This window comes from Neopelma chrysocephalum, unplaced genomic scaffold (genome assembly GCF_003984885.1).
Source record: "Neopelma chrysocephalum unplaced genomic scaffold, ASM398488v2 Primary Assembly neopelma1_261, whole genome shotgun sequence".
In the NCBI taxonomy this organism is placed as follows: domain Eukaryota; kingdom Metazoa; phylum Chordata; class Aves; order Passeriformes; family Pipridae; genus Neopelma; species Neopelma chrysocephalum.
This window is the reverse complement of record NW_020897923.1, coordinates 1,034-21,517: the sequence shown is the minus strand read 5'-3', so window position 1 is coordinate 21,517 and position 20,484 is coordinate 1,034. Positions and strand designations below refer to the sequence as shown.

Genomic DNA, 20,484 nt, shown 5'->3' with positions numbered 1-20,484 from the left:
ATAGGAAAAATAGGAAAAATAGAAAAAAGATAGGAAAAATATAGGAAAAATATTAAAAATATAGGAAAAATAGAAAAAATATAGGAAAAATAGAAAAATAGAAAAATACAGGAAAAATAGAAAAAATACAGGAAAAATAGAAAAAAGATAGGAAAAATATAAAAATAGAAAAATATAGGAAAAATAGAAAAAAGATAGGAAAAATAGAAAAAAAAAAGGAAAAATAGAAAAATAGAAAAAAGATAGGAAAAATAGGAAAAATATAAAAATAGAAAAAATATAGGAAAAATAGGAAAAATATAAAAAATATAGGAAAAATAGAAAAATAGAAAAATACAGGAAAAATATAAAAAATACACGAAAAATAGGAAAAATATAAAAATAGAAAAAATATAGGAAAAATAGGAAAAATAGAAAATATAGGAAAAATATAAAAATGGAAAAAATAGATTTTCTTTTCTTTCCACGTATCCTTGTGGGCAGAGAAAAGAATTCCTGGAATCCAAGGATGGTTTGGCTGGGAAGGGACCTTAAAGATTGATGTCTTGGTGTTTAATAATTCTCCAAGTCGTCTTCTTAGTGACTTTTTTTCCGTGTTATCTTAGGGAATGAAGAGTTGGCTTGGGTTTGGATCACCAAGGGAACAGGTGCAGCACCACACACAAATCTCCCCCGTCAGGAGGGGATTCCACTTCCAAAATTATCCCAAAACCACCCAAAAAACCATAAAACCTAAAATAGGATATCAAGGCAACACCTTTGGAGCTGAGATGGTGAAAATATGAAACTTAACAAAAAAATCCACTTAAATAACTCATTTTACCACGGAACACAAAATATCAGAGTGATCCACGTTCAGGAAGGGGCCAATATGGGAAATCTGAGGTGATGGAAAACTGGGATGATCATGGAAATGGCAGAGAAATCCAAAGTGTTGTTTGGATTCATCTTGCCAAGAACACAGAGGAATTTTTTTGGACCTTTGCTCTAAGGAGATTTTCTTTGCTTTCCACGTATCCTTGTGGGCAGAGAAAAGAATTCCTGGAATTCCAGGATGGTTTGGGTGGGAAGGGACCTTAAAGCTCATCCAGTGCCACCCCTGCCACGGGCAGGGACACCTTTCATTATCCCAGGTTGCACCAACCTGGCCTTGGCCACTTCCAGGGATCCAGGGGCAGCCACAGCTTCTCTGGGATTGTTATATTCCACTGGAATATTTGTATCCCATCAAATCCCCATTTCTTGCAGGTGGGAGAACAGGAGAGAAGCTTTGGACAAGGGATGGAGGGACAGGACACAGGGAATGGCTTCCCACTGCCAGAGGGCAGGGAGAGATGGGAGATTGGGAAGGAATTCCTGGCTGAGAGGGTGGGAAGGCCCTGGAATAGAATTCCAGAGAAGCTGTGGCTGCCCCTGGATCCCTGGAAGTGTCCAAGGCCAGGTTGGAGCAACCTGGGCTGGTGGAAGGTGTCCCTGCCCATGGCAGGGGGTGGCACTGGATGGGCTTTGAGGATCCTTCCAACCCAAACCATTCCATGATTCTATGATTCCAATCAATCCCTGTCAGTCAGGAAAAGATCCCAATAACCCTTTTCTGACAGATTCCCATCTAACCTGTGCTCCAAGACCTCCAGCTCAGGACATGTGACATCTTTCACCCATCTCTTCCCCAACTCAACGTCCCTTCACACCAGAAATCTTTTTCCCAGTCCAAATCTTCCTCCCAGCAACCAAAACCTCTTTATTCTTGTTAGAGCCTTCCTGGGGAGAGAGAAATAAATGATCATTCCCTTCTTCTTTCTGGCAGTGGTTGGAATGGTCCCTTTTACTTTTAGGGTCCTTTCCAACCCAAGCCATTCTGGGATTCTGGGATTGATTTCCTGGCTTCCACAAATTCCTTTTCCCAACCTGATTTTGAACAGGCACAGAAGATCCTCTCCCAAGGTCTGCTCTGGTGTTCAGCAGGAGTTCCAAGGAGCACAAGTCCCACCACAGTCCCACCATTATCTCCAAATTTTGGCACTAAATAGTTTCTTCTGTGTGAGCATTTCCCAGCCTGGAGAGATCCTTCTCTCCCAGTAACAGCCCAAGATACATCCCTGTGTTTTTATCACCAGACTACAACATTAAAAAGAAATAAATATAAAAGAATAAAACCCCACAAACAAAAAAAGTTCTGATTTTCTGACTTCAGCCGTTGTTTTATTGCCTGTTTGAATCCACTTTATTCAGTAAAAGCCACATTTTCCAATTTGCTGCGATGGGGGAACCCAAGAAAACCCTGTTAAAATTTTTCCAGGATGAATCCCATCGCTGCTTAAAAATTGGGCCACGTTTCCAAACGTGCCTTGTTCATTTTCCAGCTCTTGGAATGCAGAGAAATTCCACAACTATCCCCGTGAAGGGGCTGACATTCATCCTTTGTTCCTTGATTAAGAGTTTATGAATTTGTATTGAGTCACTCAGTGTTTGTTTTCACCTTTCCCAACAATCAACACAAAAGCTGCTCATTAACACCCTGTTCCCTCTCCTGTTCACTCCTCTCCTAATTAATGTCATCTGCAATCTTAATTAGCAGCAAGTTTTGCTCATTGTTGCAAACATTACCCTGGTTAAGATGTGACATTACAGATATCAGTTAGATAACAACAGCCAGGCAGCTAAAAAGGCTTTAATTCACATTAAAAAAAGGCTTTAATTCACTTAATTACTGCCCTGACAATTATGCATCGGCCCAGACATTGATCCAAAGGTCAGGTGGCACCAAATATTTTATGGAAAAATAAGGATAAATCCATATAAGCAGTTGGGTGGAGAGAATTATCTCAGATATTTCTAGAATAGGAGCTAGAAAGCTTTTTAGATCACCATCCTCTCCATTTTTTAATAGTTTGGCTCCTAAAATAGAGCTGGAAGGGAAAATATTTGATCATGATGTCAAGATTAGGGGGTTATTGGTTGGCTGATTTTTTCATATTGATGAAAAATTATGGAATTATAGGATGGTTGGGGTTGGGAGGGACCTGTGTGAGGTGATGGCAGTGAGCAAAGTGTGCGAGGTCACAACAGAAAATGTTCATACACAGGTGATTTCAAGGTGATATCCCAAATTATGACCCTGCCCATCTGTCCACCCAGGAACTAAATGTCTCAAAGGACCAGGAGGAGTCAAATTTCCCAAAGGACCTGAAGGACTCAAATATCTCAACCTGAAAGACTCAAATGTCTCATAGGGCCTGAAGGAACCAAATGTCTCAAAGGACCAGGAGGAGTCAAAAGTCTCACGGGACCTGAAGGAGTCAAATGTCTCAAAGTTTCCAAATGTCTCAAAAGACCTGAAGGACTCAGTTGTCTCAAAGGATTTGAAGGACTCAAATGTGCCAAAGGAACAGGAGGACTCAAATATCTCAACCTGAAGGAACCAAATGTCTCAAAAGACCTGAAGGAACCAAATGTCTCAAAGAACCAGGAGGAGTCAAAAGTCTCAAAGGATCTGAAAGTCTCCAAATGTGTTGAAGGACCTGAAGAAGTCAAATGTCCCAAAGGACCTGAAGGAACCAAATGTCTCAAAGGATCTGAAGGAGTCAAATGTCCCAAAGAACCTGAAGGAATCAAATGTCTTAAAGAACCTGAAGGAGTCAAAGTTCCCAAAGGATCTGAAAAAGTCAAATGTCTCCAAGGATCTGAAAGTCTCCAAATGTGGTGAAGGACCTGAAGGAGTCAAATGTCTCACAGGACTTGAAGGAACTAAATGTCTGAAAGGACCAGGAGGAGTCAAAAGTCTCAAAGGACCTGAAGGACTCAAATGTCTCAAAGGACCTGACAGAGTCAAATGTCTCAACCTGAAGGACTCAAATGTCCCAAAAGACCCAAAGGAACCAAATGTCTCAAAGGACCTGAAGGACTCAAATTTCCCAAAGAATCTGAAAGAGTCAAGGGTCCCAAAGGATCTGAAAGTCTCCAAATGTGTCAAAGGACCTGAAGGTTCAAATGTCTCAAAGGACTTGAAGGACTCAAATATCTCAAAGGATCTTAAGGAGTCAAAGGTCTCAAAGGATCTGAAAGTCTCCAAATGTGTTGAAGGATCTGAAGGAGTCAAATGTCTCAAAGAACCTGAAAGTCTCCAAATGTCTCAAAGGACCTGAAGGTTCAAATGTCTCAAAGGACTCAAAGGACTCAAATGTCCCAAAGGAACAGGAGGACTCAAATATCTCAACCTGAAGGAACCAAATGCCTCAAAGAACCTGAAGGTCTCCAAATGTCTCAAAGGATCTGATGGAGTCAAATTTCCCAAAGGATCTGAAAGAGTCAAATTTCCCAAAGGATCTGAAAGAGACAAAGGTCTCAAAGGACCTGAAAGTCTCCAAATGTGGTGAAGGACCTGAAGGAGTCAAATGTCTTAAAGGACTTGAAGGTTCAAATGTCTCAAAGGACTTCAAGGGCTCAGGTCTCACAGGACTTGAAGGAACCAAATGTCTCAAAGGACCAGGAGGAGTCAAATATCTCAAAGGACCTGAAGGGCTCAAATGTCCCAAAGGAACAGGAGGACTCAAATATCTCAACCTGAAGGAACCAAATGTCTCAAAGGACCTGAAGGACTCAAATGTCCCAAAGGACCTGAAGGTTCAAATGTATCAAAAGACTTGAAGGAACCAAATGTCCCAAAGGACCTAAAGGAGTCAAATATCTCAAAGGACCTGAAAGTCTCCAAAAGTCTCTCATCTTAATTGTGGAGTTTTTGGGAGGTGGCCAAGCCTTGCCTGGGTGCCTGCATCGTGTCAAACACCACTGGGCACTCGCCTCCAGCTGCTCTTAATAGAAACAGATAAAATAATCATCATTTTAACAGGATAATGTGAGGGGAAAAAAGCCTGTTTTCCTCTAAAAACCACAAGAGCCTCTATCTGTGTTCAGGTTGGAAAACCTACTTATGGCTTGTTATTTTATTTAAAGTTTTAACAGTCGAGTTTAATCCTGATTAAAATTCTTTCCCAAAATTGAAGGTATTAATTCCATCTCCCCCCTGCCAGATATGACATTTATCCCCCAGCAAGCCTGAAAACCTCCAGCAGTTCCAGGGAGGGGATATTTGAGTTTCAGGCCACGGGGGAGGTGATGTGTCCTGGTCCCTTTGGACACAGATTTGTTTTCCAGCCTTTTAAAGCAGAATTAATCAATAATTACAGCCACCATCACCAAGTGGGGCTTTATTTCTCCTCCTGTTCTGTGACCTGGAGCAAAATATAGGAGTTTTTCTTGTTGGAAAAAGAAATCATATTCTATTTTGCATGCACATGTAGTTAAGGCTTATCTTCTTCACTTGTGAAGGAACAGAAATTTCTTCTGGAATTGCCTCTTTCATCTCCATGTAAAAATCTTAATATTTGGGCCACGGAACGATTTCCAAGCTCTGTTTTCCCATTGGGTTTAATCCTTTGAGTTGGTGTTTTTTTTAATAATTTTGAGGACTACATGACTGTGTTAATTTGCAGATTAAAATAAAAGGCATTTTTTGTTTGTCCTCGAAGTGCAGAGATTTCCACGAGCCAATAAATCCTTCCTCATTTGAGTTTCTGATTAGGAAAATTGCCACGACGGGGGAACTTTATTGAGCAAGTTCAAGTATTAAAAGTCTTTTTAAGGTGAATTTCCAGAAATGAGGAGCAAGGAAAAAGAAGGGAAAGCAGGAACTGAGGGAATGGCTGGAGCTGTGTCAGGGCAGGGTCAGGTTGGATCTCAGGGAAAGGTTCTTCCCCCAGAGGGTGGTTGGCACTGCCCAGGCTCCCCAGGGCAGTGGGCACGGCCCCAAGGCTGCCAGAGCTCCAGGAGGGTTTGGATGATCCCCTCTGGAACAGGGTGGGGATTGTTGGGGTGTCTTGGACTTGTAGGGGATGATCCTTGTAGGTCCCTTCCAGCTCAAGATATTCTGGGGTTCCTCTGTTCTGGCCACAGAAAACACCTTTATTCTGGAACAGAACTGGAAGAGTCACAAGAAGTGACAGAGTGACAGGTTTTAAATGTTGTTATCTGGTTCAAACAGAGAGAGAATTCATGTGGAATGAAGGTCATTATCCATGGATATCCATCTCATTCCATTGCCAGGGATGAAGGTCGGTGAAACTCATATTTTAGGAGCCTTAGTGGGCTCCTCATGGTCCTTGCCAAGGTGGAGTTTATCTAAATTGATAAAGCAGTGATGAAAACAAGTTAAAAATGAGGTGATTTAGACTCCAAATATTAAATATTGATCCTACCACAGGGACAGCAGGGATAGAAACACTACCAGAACGGGGCTGGGAAGGGTTAATGGTGACTTTTGCTGTCACAACACTGGTTATATTTGCTTTTTTACAATATATTGGAGCTGAAGGAGAAGAGGGAAACCCTCCTGGAGCTGTTTCCTGAATAATGGAGCCATCAGGGGAAAAATAACAATGTTGGAAAGCAGCTGCTCCAGGTGGCTTCTTGATGGCTCAGCCAAGCACGTGGCTTGGTGGGTTTTTTTAACATAGAATTTCTTTTTCTTTCTTTTTTTTGGCTTCTTTTTGATGTTTGTCCAGCCAATGTCTTTCTTTAGTCAAAAATAATTTAAGCAGCTCTAAACCTTTCGTTCCTGAATTGTAAAATTGAGTTGTGGTTTGTGCCCTCAGGGGTGGGGGAGGGATTTGTTTGGGAGCAAACAGAGCTGGGAATTGCCAACCCAACATTCCTCTGCTGCTTTGGTGTTGGATGACCTCGTGCACATTCCAAGGATTTGGCTTCCCGTGGAGGGAGCGATGAAGGAATTGGGTGGCCGAGCCAGGACTGTGATCCCCAGGATCTACTGGGAGCACTGGTTGGCTCCTGCAGGAGGATCTAGAAGAGGTTTTGGACATGCAGAAGCAACACTGGGGAGCACAGGCAGGCATCCAAACCCAAATGGGATCTAACATGGGAAGATCCAAAGTGTCCCTGCAGAGGTGGCTGGTGGGAAGTGACTCTGTTCTCCTTCAAAAGGTCTCAGGTTGAGGGTGGTTGGCGAATTTTCTGTGATGTCACAGCAAGAAACAGGAATTTTGGGTGGTTTAAAGAGGATAAATTCAGATCACAAGGAGGTTTGGGACACCAGGAACGGAGAAGCTCTGGAGCAGCTTCCCAGCGACACCGCCCGTGAGAGGAAATGCAATTTATGACCAATTTATGACCAGATGGGAAAAGATGGGACTTCAAGGGACATTATGGGGTCCACTCTGCTCTTCCCAGACTTCTGCACCCCCAGGAGTCGCCGCAGGGAGCAGGGGAAGGTCACTGCAGGAGTGAAACCAGTCTGCAGGGGAAGGGCAAGGAGCTCAAGGTCTTCTGTGGTTTCCAGCAGCACCAGCACTGAAACATCCCCCAGCCAGATGAAAATTGAGACTTCAGGTGCCCAGGACAAAGTTCCACCCCTGAAGGATCCACTAACACCATTGGAATGACATCCCACTCCCTGAGCATCCTTCCCTGCCTTCCCCCCGAGCTCTTGCTGGAGGGCAAAGGATCATTAATTTTTTAGTCAAGTGGAGTTTTACAGACTTGAGGAATCATCATTTCCCTTTGTTTTTAAGGAGGGCAAGGAAATTTTCCCATTTGACAGCATGAATAGCAGGATTTGCTCTAATTCTCACCTAATCTGGGCTCTGCACAATCATTAGTGTTATCACCAAAAGCCTTCATTTAATAGACCTTAACGAAAAGCAGCTTAGTTATCAATATAATATAATATTATTTTTTTTTCCAGTAGATTTAAGCTCTCTGTGCTTCAGGAATATTCCTCCACAAAGGTTAACATGGAAGAGATGATTCAATATCCCACAGCAAGTGCAGGAGCAAACAAAACCTAAATATTTCAAAAGCAGGGAGATAAGAAAAGTGATGTGACAATGTCACATCTCTGATCCCTCTTTTTTAAGTCTGGAAAAGCAGTTGTGGATTTTTGTATTTACCGGTTGAAGGGAGAGTTTCATAAAACCTGATTTAACTGCTAAATGCTGCAGGAAAGTCTTTGTGTTTAGAAATTCGTGTTTATGGACGGGGCTTGGAGCAACCTGGGCTGGTGGAAGGTGTTCCAGGGCTTTGGAATGAGATGAGCTTTAAGGTCCTTCCCAATCCAAACCTGTCCATGATTCTGTGTTCAATCCAAGACCAAAATTCCACTTTTCTCTGCTTTCCCATGGAATTGATAGGAAGAAATCTGGGATGTGTTTCCAAGTGCCTGGAGAGCAACTACACTAGAGGAAGTTTGTTCCCTGTTCCTGCCTTATCACTCAGTTTTCCAAGGAATTTATTGCAATGATCAGCTGGAAAATGAGTGAACAAGAGATTTCTGAAGTTGATCCTGCCTTTACATCAAATTTGGACTCAGAGCTTTAAGAAATCCAACCCTGATTAACTCTGGGAAAGCAAAATCATGGAATCATGACCAGGGTGTTTGTCCCTCAAAGGTGGGAGGTTTTTTCCAAGGAAATGACCTCAAGTTGCAACAGGAAACGTTTTGGTTGGATATGAGGAGAAATTCCTTCATGGAAAGGGTTGTGCAGCCCTGGCACAGCTGCCTGGGGCAGGAGTGGAGTCTCCATTCCTGGAGGGATTTAAAATCCGTGTGGATGTGGCACTTGGGGACGTGGCCTTGGCAGTGCTGGGTTGGGCTGGGATAATCCTAAAGGTCTTTTCCAACCTAAACAATTCTATAATCCTATGATTCTGCTTTGGACAGGACAGGAATCCCAGGAGATCATTCCCAGAAAGCTGAAATGTATCATGTCACCTCTTGGGTCATACCTGATGGATCACCTCAAAGTTCACCATGTAAAATCATTAAATCACAATTTTGGAAGCAGATTTATAAATGTCATAACTCTCCTGAGCATCCAACAACTTCCACTGCCTTATTTTCAGTGCCCCACTCAGGAATTTCCTGTTGGTCTTTATTTACTGCTTTTATTGCAGGCCACACATTCTGCTGCAAGGGGAACAAAAGGCTGCTCAGAGCAGACAGATAATTCCTATATTTCCATTTTTTAAAAAAAAAATTGGCCAGAAAAATCAATTTTAATGAGCTTTTTTAAAGCATTTTCAGGGCACTCACGAGGTAAGAAAGAGGCTCTGGCAGCTGTGAAGCGACACAGAGACACATTTCCTCTAAATATTTATACGGCTGCGAGATAAACCATCATCTTTAACAAATATTTTGGGATGGTTTCCTATAAAATGGATGCTCCAGGAGGGATGGTTTAGCAAAAAAAAAAGGCATTTGAGATGGAACAGCTTGTGCAGTAAAATTCCTTCTGTACCAGGGATGGAAAAAGCAATTGGAACCAGACAACTAGAAAATGAGGGTTGTGAGACAGTATTTGCAGAAAGAGCCGTTTTTAGGTTTGTTTTGAGTCTGGAACTTCCTAAAACATCTTGTTGCTGCCTTTTCTCTTCCTATTTTGAGGGATGGCTTGTGGGGGGAATTCATTAAGGGAGAGATTGGACGTGGGATTTAACTTGGATCCAGCGTTGTCTGACACCCTTCTGGTTTTTTGACTAAACGGTTCAATTTTGAGCTTAAATACGATTCAAAATGTTTTGGATTTAGCTGATTTTTTTTTTACCAGTTTGGATTTCTACCAATGAATAACAGCTTTAGAAATCAGAGCCTCTGAAAGCAATAATAGAAGAAGAGGAAAAGGCTTTTTGTCACAAAAAAAATGAATGTTGTGACTCTTCGAAGAGCCCGGGACAGCCCAAATCTCAGTTCCTGTAGGAACTGGACACCAGTGACTTGGCTCCATGGAAATTATGGGAAGATAATGGTTGGTTTTAATTTGGAAAATCAGAGTTGTTGAGGTCATGATGGTCTAACACATCTCTGCATCTCCTGGGCTGGTTGGTGTGGACATTCCTGGCCTTGCTCTGGCCAGTGAGAAAAGGGGCTTCCTTGTAACTGAGATTGATATAATTTTAACCATTTATTGATGATTCTCTGAAAGAAATACCAGTTTTGAGGAACTGTTAGACACCAGCTCAGTGATTATGGGGTCAGAACCACCTTGGGGGGGGGGGGCTGGGGGGGGAAGGGATGGGTGGAACCTCACGGAGGTGGGGTGGGGTTGTGTCCCTCAGGGCAGCCCTGGGACCCACTTGGGGAAGCCCTGGAGTGGCTGTCGGGGAAAACTGGAACACCCCACAGCTTCTGAAACCCCTCACCCAGCAGGGACAGTGAGGACACTGCCCTATAACACCCTATAACAGCTCCTGCAGCCCCACACCCAGCTCCCACTGGCAGAGACAGGGAGAACCCGGCCCCTCAGCCCAGCCTGGAAGCCCCACAGTGGCTGCTGGGTCAGATGGGGCCTGGAGGGGTTGGCCAGAGGGTCCAGAGCAGATAAAACCAAAGGCACATGTTTGCCACATGGCCCTGCCATGGGACTGGGGAGAGCTGATCTTCTCCAAGGTTCCAGTGGTAGCTGCATGATCTGTCTCTCCCTCTTTCTCCTTCTCTCTTCTTGCTGCCTCTGCTTCTCTTTCTCTGCTCCTTTCCTGATGCTTGGGGTGGTTTGGAGCTGGAGGGATCAGATCTTGATGGAAGTGTGGTGGAATCGGTTGGATTTTGCTTAAATGTTGTGGATTGTTGGGATTTTGCCTTAAGTGTTGTTGGTTTATTGGATCTTGCCTTAAGTGTTGTGGATGACGATGTGCTGAGTTAGTATTGGGGTGGAAGATTTTCAATCAGCTTGTGTGGTGCCCTTTTGAACTTTGACCAAGTTTCCTTCTTGAATCCCCTAAATTAATGAAGAAATCCCTTGGGAACAAACCCGTGGCTTATTCTCTTGCTGCTTTCTGGAGGCAGGAAAGAACCCTCTAGCTCCACATTGAAGGAAAGTCCTGGCCAATGCCATGAGCCGGCAGCTTCCAGGGCTTGGAGTCTTCCAAAGGGTGAGGGTGGGGGTGTTGATGTTCCCTCTGAAAGGCCTTTTAGCCTCAGCCATGATTGTTAGGGATACTTTTCTTTGCCTGCTTTTTGTACTTATGCCTCCTTGGCTTCCTCCATGCCACAGCAGGGAACTGGTCAGGGAGGATTAGTGTTTTTGCAATCTCCTGCCTTGTTTGGGGTGCTTTTGTAACCCTGAGGGAACTTGTGTTCCTTGAGAGCTTCTATCCCTGCCCAAAATTCTTATATTCTGATGCCCTCTGAGAAAAACTTTTGCAAACCAATCAATGCCCGTTTTTTTTTGCCTTTATTCATGTTTTGAAGTTGACTCTCAATGGACCACATGAAGGCAAACAAGCTGCAGGTTTGAGATGGGAAGCAAACATCCAAATAGTTGATGTTCTTGGGTCCTCCCAATTCAGTGACATTGGGAAGTTTACAACTTCTTTCAGCTCCTTGTGTTGAGGAATGGGAAGTCAGGCTTTCCTGAATGCAGCATGAAACAATGCCACATTCTTCTGTGCCTTGCCAGCCAAGGTGTTTTTGTGCTGTAGGTCACGAATTCCATGAAGAAATGATGGCAGGAAGGAGCCACAGCTTTTGCCTTGGCACAGATGCCAAGCCTTGCCCCCAGTGGCTGCAGCTGCTTTAGGGAATGGATTCCTTCCACGCTGGGGCAGGTTGGCCGGGCTGGGGGAGGCCCCAGGGCCTGTGGCAGTGTGTCACAGGGCCCTTTGTGACAGGGTGGCCGTCGCCCAGGGGATGGGACGGTGTCCTTTGTGACACGTGGTGATAAAGGTGTTGGCGGCAACGCGGCCACGGCACCGTGCTCGGAGCGGGCGACTGGGCAGGACGGGACAGAGCGGTGCTGTGAGGAGCCTCCTCACAGCCAACTCATTCCTTGTCGACCAGGAGCGTTTCTGAGAGCTTTCCTTCGAACAACTTCCCTCGAGGCCAGACCCCAGGAGTTGGGAACCAGGAGCTTTTCTCAGGTGACCCCACTCCCTGTGGGAGTGGCCCTCGAGGCCAGGCCACGGGCCTTGGTGACCCGGAGCTTTTCCGAGGAGTCACCAGTGCCTGTGGCAGTGGCCCTTGAGGCCATTTTCTAAGACTTTACCACCAGGGGCTTTTCCAATCCATCAGCAGCCCCTGTGGCAGTGGCCCTTGAGGCCATTTTTGAGACTTTGCCACCAGGGGCTGTTCCTACCCATCCCCAGTCCCTGTGGCAGGAGCCCCGCAGGCCATTGTGTCACCCTTGGCCTCCAGGGGTTTTTCCGAGGTTTCTCTCCCGCAGGTGCCCTCGAGACCAGACTGTGCCATGGCGGGGGGATGCTTCGGCCTGTGCCCGCTGCTCCGGAGGAACAGGAACAACAGGAGAGGCCCTGGAGCTGGCCCAGCACAGGAAGAGGAGGAGGAGGAGGTGCAGCACTTCCAGCCACTGCAGCAGGGTGAGTGCTGGAGCTGGGCCCCTTCCCGTCCCCTCTGGACATGCCCAGGGAAAGGGAGGGGGAAAGGGGGGCCAAGGCTGATCCCCCCAGCATCCGTGCTCCATCCCCTGGGCATCCCAGGGCTGGCCCTGCCTGTGGAGTGCAGGGCAGGGCTGTGTTCTCTGGCCTCTCCCGCGGCCCCTCAGCTCTGACTGCGCTCGCTCTTTGCCAGATCCAGGCCGGGACCGCCCAGAAGAGCAGGACCGCGCCCGTGGCCGCTTCCGCAGGGCAGTTCAGGTACCCGCAGCCATCCCCCCCTGGGCTGGGCCTGCTGTCCCTGCTCCGCCTGGCACTGCTGGCAGAGCACTCCAGGCCACTTCCCTCTCTTCCCTGCCCTTTCTTCTCCTGCAGAGGTTGCTGAGATTCGTGGGAGTTCGGCGCAGAACAGCCACGACCGCACCGCCCGAGCTCACGGCACAGCCTGACACCAGCGCAGCCGAGCTCGAGGCGGAGCCTGATGGCAGCACTGCACCGAGAGACTGTGCAGCCAGCAGTGGCATGGCACAAACTGATTGTGCAGCCAGTGGTGACCTGGCACCCATGGATGGTGCAGCCGGTGGTGACATGACACCAATTGATCGTGCAGCCAGCGATGACATGGAACCGGTTGATGTCACAGCAACCTCGGACATGGCACCGACTGATGACACAGCAACCACGGACATGGCAGCAATTGATTGTGCAGCCAACTGTGTCATGGAACCTACTGATGACAGCACTGCACCCATTGATTGTGCAGCCAGTGGTGACATGGAACCGGTTGATGGCACAGCAACCTCAGACACGGCAGTGATTGATGGGACAGACACCACCGACATGGCAGCAACCGATTTTGCAGCCAACTGTGACGTGGCACTGGTTGATAGCACGGCAACCTGTGACATGGCACCATTCGATGGCACAGCCACCTCTGCCATCGCACCAATGGATGGCACAGACAGCTCTGACACGGCACAGGCCGAGGGCATAGAAACTTCTGACCTGGCACCGATGGATGGCACAGCCACCTGTGACACCGCGCTGACCGACACCGACACAAGCTCTGACACGGCACCAACTGCTGTCAGGGCTGACGCCACGACTGAGGGCATCGCAGACACTGACTGCACGCCCATGCAGAGTGTGGTACAGCCTGACACCAGCGTAGCCGAGCTCGAGGCAGAGCCTGATGTCAGCATTGCACCAATAGATTGTGCAGCCAGTGGTGACGTGGCATCCATGGATTGTGCAGCCAGCAGTGACATGGAACCAATAGATTGTGTAGCCAGCGGTGACATGCCGCTGACTGATGGCACAGCAACCTCAGAGATGGCAGCAACTTATGGCACAGAGACCACCGACATGGCAGCAATCAATTGTGCAGCCAACTGTGCTGTGGCACTGGTTGACAGCACAACAACCTGTGACATGGCACCATTCGATGGCACAGCCACCTCTGCCACGGCACCAATGGATGGCACAGACAGCTCTGACATGGCACAGACCGAGGGCATAGAAACTTCTGACATGGCACCGATGGATGGTACAGTCACCTCTGCCATGGCCCCAGTGGATGGCACAGCCACCTCTGACACGGCACAGACTGAGGGCATAGAAACCTCTGACACAGCACCGATGGATGGCACAGAAACCTCTGACACGGCAGCAGTTGAGGACACACAAATTTTTGACCTGGCACCGATGGATGGCACAGATACCTGTGACACCGCGCTGACTGACACCGAGAGAAGCTCTGACACGGCACCAACTGATGTCGGGGCTGACGACACGACTGAGGGCATCGCAGACACTGACTGCACGCCCACGCAGAGTGTGACTGATGCTCCCAGTGTGGACGTTTTGGAAGAGAAAACTGCCTCCAATCCAAATGAAGTAAGCAGCCTGTGGCCAGGGCTAGAGCCCCCCAGGGGTCTTGTGGTCCCCGGAGCCTTTGAGGCCAGCAGAGTGTGGTGGGAAGGGAAGCCCTTCCCACACCAAGCTGGGCAACCTGCTGGCTCTGGCAGCTCTCCAAGTGTCCCCCACTCCCCTCCAGGTGCCGGCCAGCGTCAGCCCCATCCACCAGTGGCTCACGTGCCGGGAGTCTGCAGAGGTCAGGCCGCCCACTGCCATCCGCAGGCTGGCCCAGGCACACCCTGGGCAGGTGGTGACGACTCTCCTGCGCTGTGCCCCAGCGTGTGACAGGTACAGGGCCCAGCTGCTTTGCTGCCTCAGGGCTCACCAGCCTTTCCAACCCAGCCCCCTGCCCAGCCTGTCCCTCCTGCTCTGACAGACTCACCCACAGTTCCAGGACCCTCTGACCCCTCCAATTCCCAGCCCTGACCTGTCAGTCCCCGATCCTGCTGCCATGTGCCCTCCCTGCCCCTCAAGGCACCGTGGCTCTATCACCTGGGCCCCCACAGCTGCCACGGCCCAGACCCCCCTGACCCAGAGTTCTGGCTCCACAGAGCTGCTGCAATCCTGTGGAGGACCATCGCCTCCTCAGCCACCACAGTGCACAAGGTGCTGCCAACACTGCTGGGGGTGATGGAGGACTGGCCACTGCACAGCGTGTCCACCTCCAACGGGGACCACGAGGACGTCTTTGCCCTGGCTGTGAGTTTCTGGAAGTGGCCTCTGCTCCTCCCCACGTCGCCTCTGCAGCGACTCTCCATCCTCCCCCACTGCTGCATCTCCCTCAGGCCTTGGGCTGCAAATGGGGCTGAGGGGCAGGTTCAGGGGCAGCAGGACGGCTGCTCCCCCTGGCTCTCCCTGGCCTCTCCCTCCCTCTGGGCACTGATGATGTGTCTGTGTGGCTTTCTTGCAGGCAACCCTGGCCCTGTGGCTGATGGTCCAGGAGCCCCAGTGCCAAGATCCACTCTTGGTTCATGCCCCTCGTCTCCTCCTGGCTCTGCTCTGTCAAGTTTCTATGTGCACAGAGGAGATACCACAGGAGGTCAGCACCTTCTGGAGGGGAGTCCAGGAGCAACACGGCCTTCCCACCCAGCCCAACAGGTGCTCCATGCCCGTCCCCTCTCCCTGCCGTGCCCTGGGGGCTGGGGCCAGGGCTCCCAGCATGACGTGGCCTTTGCTCTGCACACAGCTTTGTGGTCCAGACCATCCAGGCCCTGCTCTGGCGGCTGCAGTGGGACCAGGAGCTGGTGTCAGTGGAGCGCAAGCGTGGCTGGGACGCGCTGCTCTCTGCTGACACCCACCACTACGCAGTGGGGCTGCTGGCCAGGTGAGACAGCCTTGTCCCCGCTGCCCCCGGCACCTCTGCCCTGGGCACGGGGCAGCCCACACAGCCCCCGTGGGCGTGGGACAGAGGGCCTTGGCCCCGAGGGACGGCCCAGCCAGTGCTGGCAGAGCTTTGCCCACCCGACTGAGGGCCGAGGGTTCCCTTTTTGCCCTGACAGGGAGATGCGGCGCGTGTTGGTCCCCTCCTATGGCCCACTGGCAAGGCACCTGCTGGGGCTGCTCAGCAGGGAGGGGCCCCGCTGGGAGCTGCCTGCCCTGGCCTTCCTTGTCGAGGTGAGCCTGATGGCCAGCGCTGCCTGGCCCGCCTGCCTCCCCCTCTCTGCCCTCTGGCAGCCGCAGCTGCCCGGGACGGTGCCTGTGCCCTGTGCTGCTGCCTGGGCACAGCCCTGGCCGGCTCCGCGCTCCTGCCGCCCGGCCACCCCGGCACTGCTCTCTGCCTTCCAGGTCCTCGACTATCTGGACGTCAGCACCGGCCACGACAGTGTCCTGCGGATCCTGGCAAGGCACCTGCAGAGCCAGTGCCCAGAGAGGCGGCGCCTGGCTCTGCGAGGGCTCCTGGTGCTCAGCGTGGATCCCTCCATGGTGAGAAGGGGGAAGGGGCTGAAGCCACATGGGCAGCCTGGGGCTGAGAAGGGCAGTGGCTTGGCCTTGGCTGGGCTTCGGGAGCTGCTCCCAGCTCTCCTGCCTCCCTCTCCAGCTGCCCAGGCCCTGTGGGACAGGCCTTTGGCCTCTGGGCCCCGGGGCAGCAGCGTGGGCTTGCAGTGCCAGAGTGGGGTTGGTGGGGCAGCTGTTCAGGGCTTCCCAGCACAGCCTTGTGTTCCACACAGGCCAAAGGAATCTGCAGCCTGTCTGAGCATCTCCTGGAGCTGCTGCGTGATGGAGATGGAGAGCTGGTCGGGATGACCCTCTCCCTGTTCCGGAATGTGCTCCAGGATGAGGAAGACAGTGCAGAATTCAGCTCCACTGCCCTGAGGCTGGTTGAGGTGCTCCGGCCAGTCTTTGACAATGTAAGGCTCTGTGCTCAGCCACAGATGTTGGGTGCTGCCAGGAATCTTGGGGGGGTTTCAGATCTGGGCCTGTTGGGCATGGAGCAGGTAGTGCTGAGTTCTTTGTGTCTTCTTTGGCCCCAGGACAACAGCCACGTGCAGCTGCTGTCCATTCGCCTCTTCCGAGAGGTGATGGAGTTGCTGGCGGAAGAGGGAACAGAGCCCTGGGAGGTGCAGGTGCGCCAGAGCCTGGTCCCACTGTTCTTCCGCTGGCAGGACGAGAACCAGCGCGTGGCAGAGGTGAGCACTGCTGGGCTCTGGTGTCCCCGGGCCAGGGGCTGGGCTGCCTCCTGCCCTGGGGCCTCAAGGGCTCCAGCCTCCTGCTGGCCTTGGAGCAGGGACGCAGGGGCTGTGCCCTGGGCTGTGGTGCCATGCCCCGCTCTCTGCTGCTCTGCAGGCCGCTCGGGAAGCGCTGCTCTGGGCTGCAAGCTTCCTCCACAGGAAGGACCTGGAGCAGCTGCTGAAGACGGAGCAGCCCTTCAGGTTCTGTGACTGCCTGGTAAGGACGAGCGCCAAGGCCCAGCCCCAGGCTGGAGAAGCCCCCGATGCCCAGTGTGCGGGGCTGGCCCTGTGCCCCTGCCCACTGCTGCCCCACAGACACCCCCCTGCTCTCTGCAGATGGAAAAGGACGTGAGCGGAAGGGGCCAGCACCTGCACCAGGCCCTGCCCTACCTGCAGAGCCCACAGGAGCCCCTGCGAGAGGCGGCCGTCAGGTTCATGGGTGAGCCCCAAGGCCGCGGTCCCTCCCCGTCCCGCTGCAGCTCGGCCCCGGCCCCGGCTGGGGGGAGCTGTGCCCCTGGGCCCTGACAGCCTCTGTGTTCCCAGGGGTCGCCGGCTGGCACATGAGGGAGGAGCAGCAAGACCTGTGGCCCATCCTCAAGGGTGAGTGAGGGCAGCGGGGCCTCCCTGGGGGCTGCCGGGGACCAGCACAGACCCTGGGCAGGGAGCTGCAATCCCTGCCCCGCCTGCACAGGGCTCTGCTCCCTGCACGCCGTGGCCAGAGCACACACACGTGGCAGGGGCAGGGTGCCCATGGGTGCCCAGCACCTTCCCGCTCATCCTCTTGGCCCCTGCTCCCTCCTGGCCGTGCCAAGAGCTGCCCGGCACGGCCCTGGCAGGAGGGGCTCCTGGGGTCCCCGCACAGCCGCGCTCTGACCCCGGCTCCCTTCCTCTCTCTTCCAGCCCTTGCAGCCATGAGCGAGGACGACTGCCCCTCCACATCCAGCATGAGAGCTGCATTCATGGCCACTTACAGCCGTGCCATCAGAACTCCACCTGCCCCGCTGAGACGACCAATGTCCCTGCAACAGCCCCCCACCACAGCCCAGGGACCACTCCTCAGCGCGGCTGCAGCTGCAGCTGATGCTGGGCCCAACTGAGCCAGCCCGCAAGGCCAGGTAGCTCCTGGCCTCTGCAGCCCCAGGGACGGCTCCCTCCCTTCCATTCCCTTCTCTTCACCCCACTTCATCCCTCCCCTTCCCCTGACCTTAATAAACATTCACTTTCTCCCCTTTATCTGTGTCTTGGTGCAACTGAAAGGGCACAAACCCTCAGCCCTGCAGCTCACGGGCCCACTTCTGCCTTTCTTTTGCCCCTTGTGCCGTGGGCACACACCCCCAGGGACACGGGAGCTCATTATTCTGAACCCCTGGATCATTTAAATACGTAGCACGACACTTGCTGATAGAATAATAATAAATCAATTAAAATTAAAATTAAAGAAATTATAAAATTAACACAGAGCAACTTGTTATCCTAAAGCCACGGATCTGAGCCCGTTTTTATCTTCCCATGAAATCCATCCCAGTGATTGGGAAAGGGGCAACACCAGCTATCCCAGATTCCCAAAGTTCACCTCCTGGAGCATCCCCAGTCCCACCAAGTTTTCTTGAAGTATGTAGCACGACATTTGCTGATATGATGATGATAATAATAATAATAATAATAATAATAATAATATTAAAATTAAAAAAGAAAAAAATGACAAAAATAAGAGGGAGCTTGTTATTCTGAACCCCTGGATCAACCCCCTGGTTGCTGCCCAACCTCCGGAGAGGAGATTATTCCATGAACCCTCTGAGGGAGCACTCGAAAGTTATTGGGAGAATAATTTGTTCTTTAATGTAAAAAAACCGAGAAAGTGCAGAGGCAGCAAGAAGGGAATTAAAATAACCCTTTCGGACACTAAAAAAAAAATCCCTTAAAAATGAAATTCCTGAAAGGAGGGACCAACAGAGCTGTTGGATTGACAGGGGATCATTCCCAACCCCTAATCCAGCATCTGTTATCTCCAAAAACACTCTGCAACCAAATCCCTGTGCTCTGGAGCAAAGTGTGCTGTGAAAAACACCCCTATTAATTGATTCCACCAATTAACTGCTAATCCAAGAGCCCTGATTATGATTAGCCTCCCAATCAATCCGTTTGATAGAAAGCTCTTTAAATTTGCCAAATTGCACCTCAGCTCTTCCCTCTCTCTCTCTTTTTTTTCCACTTGTTTTATCTAATTAACTGCTTTTTCCAGCAGTGAAAAATGAGATTTTTTCTTAATTGCCTCTTGACCCTTCCCCACTCTCCCATGTTCTTGCCTTTGGAGGTTCTTCATCAGGAGAAAATGAAAATGCTCTCCAGGAATTCAAAATGTTGTTGGGTTGGGCCCAGAGGAAACTTCCTGGCACAGGCTGCGAATCCTTTGGAATGATGTTTACACAGCTTTTTTCCAGGGAATATCAGGCTCCTCTGGATACAGGATGGGCCTTCAGGCAATACAGGGAGATGAACCTCCCTGGAACTTCTGCACAAATTGTTGGGATTGACATCAAAACTGAGGAATGTGAGGTCCAGGAGGGAGCTGTGCTGCCACTGGAGCAGCCCAGGTGTCCCTAAATAGCCATGGAATTATTGGGAAGAGTCTCAGTGTGGCCTCCAGCTCTGGAGTCCAATATCAGAGGGATGTGGAGCTGCTGGAGCGAGTTCAGAGGAGGCCCTGGAGAGGCTCCAAGGGCTGGGATGCAATTCCTGGCTGGGAGAGTAGGGAGGGGCTGGAATAGAATTCCCAGAGAAGCTGTGGCTGCCCCTGGATCCCTGGAAGTGTCCAAGGCCAGGTTGGAGCAACCTGGGCTGGTGGAAGGTGTCCCTGCCCATGGCAGGGGTGGAATGGGATGATCTTTAAGATCCCTTCCAACCCAAACCATTCTGGGATTCCATGATTTCTTCACATCCTTTACATCTTCTCTATTAAATCCAGACAGACTTTCCACATGATTTCAAGTCCCAGAATTACTGGTGAAGGAATTCCTGGTTGAACCATCCTCAGAGCCACAGATTTACAGCCCTGGGATGGGGGAATATCCTTTATATGGGTGTTCCCATTAATGGGAATCCATCAAGGGTGGAGCCAGTCTGGGAGAGCTGGGAGGGTTCACCTGGAGAAGAGAAGGCTCCAGGGAGAGCTGAGAGCCCCTTGCAGGGCCTAAAGGGGCTCCAGGAGAGCTGGAGAGGGACTGGGGACAAGGGATGGAGGGACAGGACACAGGGAATGGCTTCCCACTGCCAGAGGGCAGGGAGAGATGGGAGATTGGGAAGGAATTCCTGGCTGGGAGGGTGGGGAGGGGCTGGAATGGAATTCCCAGAGAAGCTGGAGTGGAGATGGATGGAGATCTGAACATATCTAAGGACACAGATCTGCTGGGATGGGTCCAGAGGAGGCACCAGGATAATCAGAGGATGGAGCAGCTCTGCTGGGAGGAAAGGCTGGGAGAGCTGGGATTGTTCAGCCTGGAGA

General features: G+C 50.6%; 1 protein-coding gene across 1 annotated transcript; it reads left to right on the top strand.

Annotated features, from left to right (window-relative positions):
• Positions 1–11,894: 11,894 nt before the first annotated feature.
• Positions 11,895–18,348, top strand: LOC113977803. Its single transcript, XM_027704226.1, has 16 exons — positions 11,895–12,381; positions 12,593–12,657; positions 12,772–12,912; positions 13,165–14,232; positions 14,318–14,601; positions 14,865–15,012; positions 15,224–15,411; positions 15,500–15,637; positions 15,813–15,927; positions 16,099–16,236; positions 16,482–16,661; positions 16,785–16,940; positions 17,098–17,199; positions 17,319–17,421; positions 17,526–17,582; positions 17,883–18,348. The coding sequence occupies exons 1-16, from the start codon at positions 12,252–12,254 to the stop codon at positions 18,077–18,079; spliced, it is 3,210 nt and encodes a 1,069-aa protein (XP_027560027.1). The 5' UTR covers positions 11,895–12,251; the 3' UTR covers positions 18,080–18,348.
• Positions 18,349–20,484: the final 2,136 nt, after the last annotated feature.

Excerpts from the sequence above, each read along its gene's own strand:
- LOC113977803 (XM_027704226.1), top strand. The coding sequence starts at position 12,252 with ATGGCGGGGGGATGCTTCGGCCTGTGCCCGCTGCTCCGGAGGAACAGG. Across the intron at positions 14,602-14,864 it reads TGTGCCCCAGCGTGTGACAG|AGCTGCTGCAATCCTGTGGA; the intron begins GTACAGGGCCCA and ends CTGGCTCCACAG. Across the intron at positions 17,422-17,525 it reads GGCGGCCGTCAGGTTCATGG|GGGTCGCCGGCTGGCACATG; the intron begins GTGAGCCCCAAG and ends CTGTGTTCCCAG.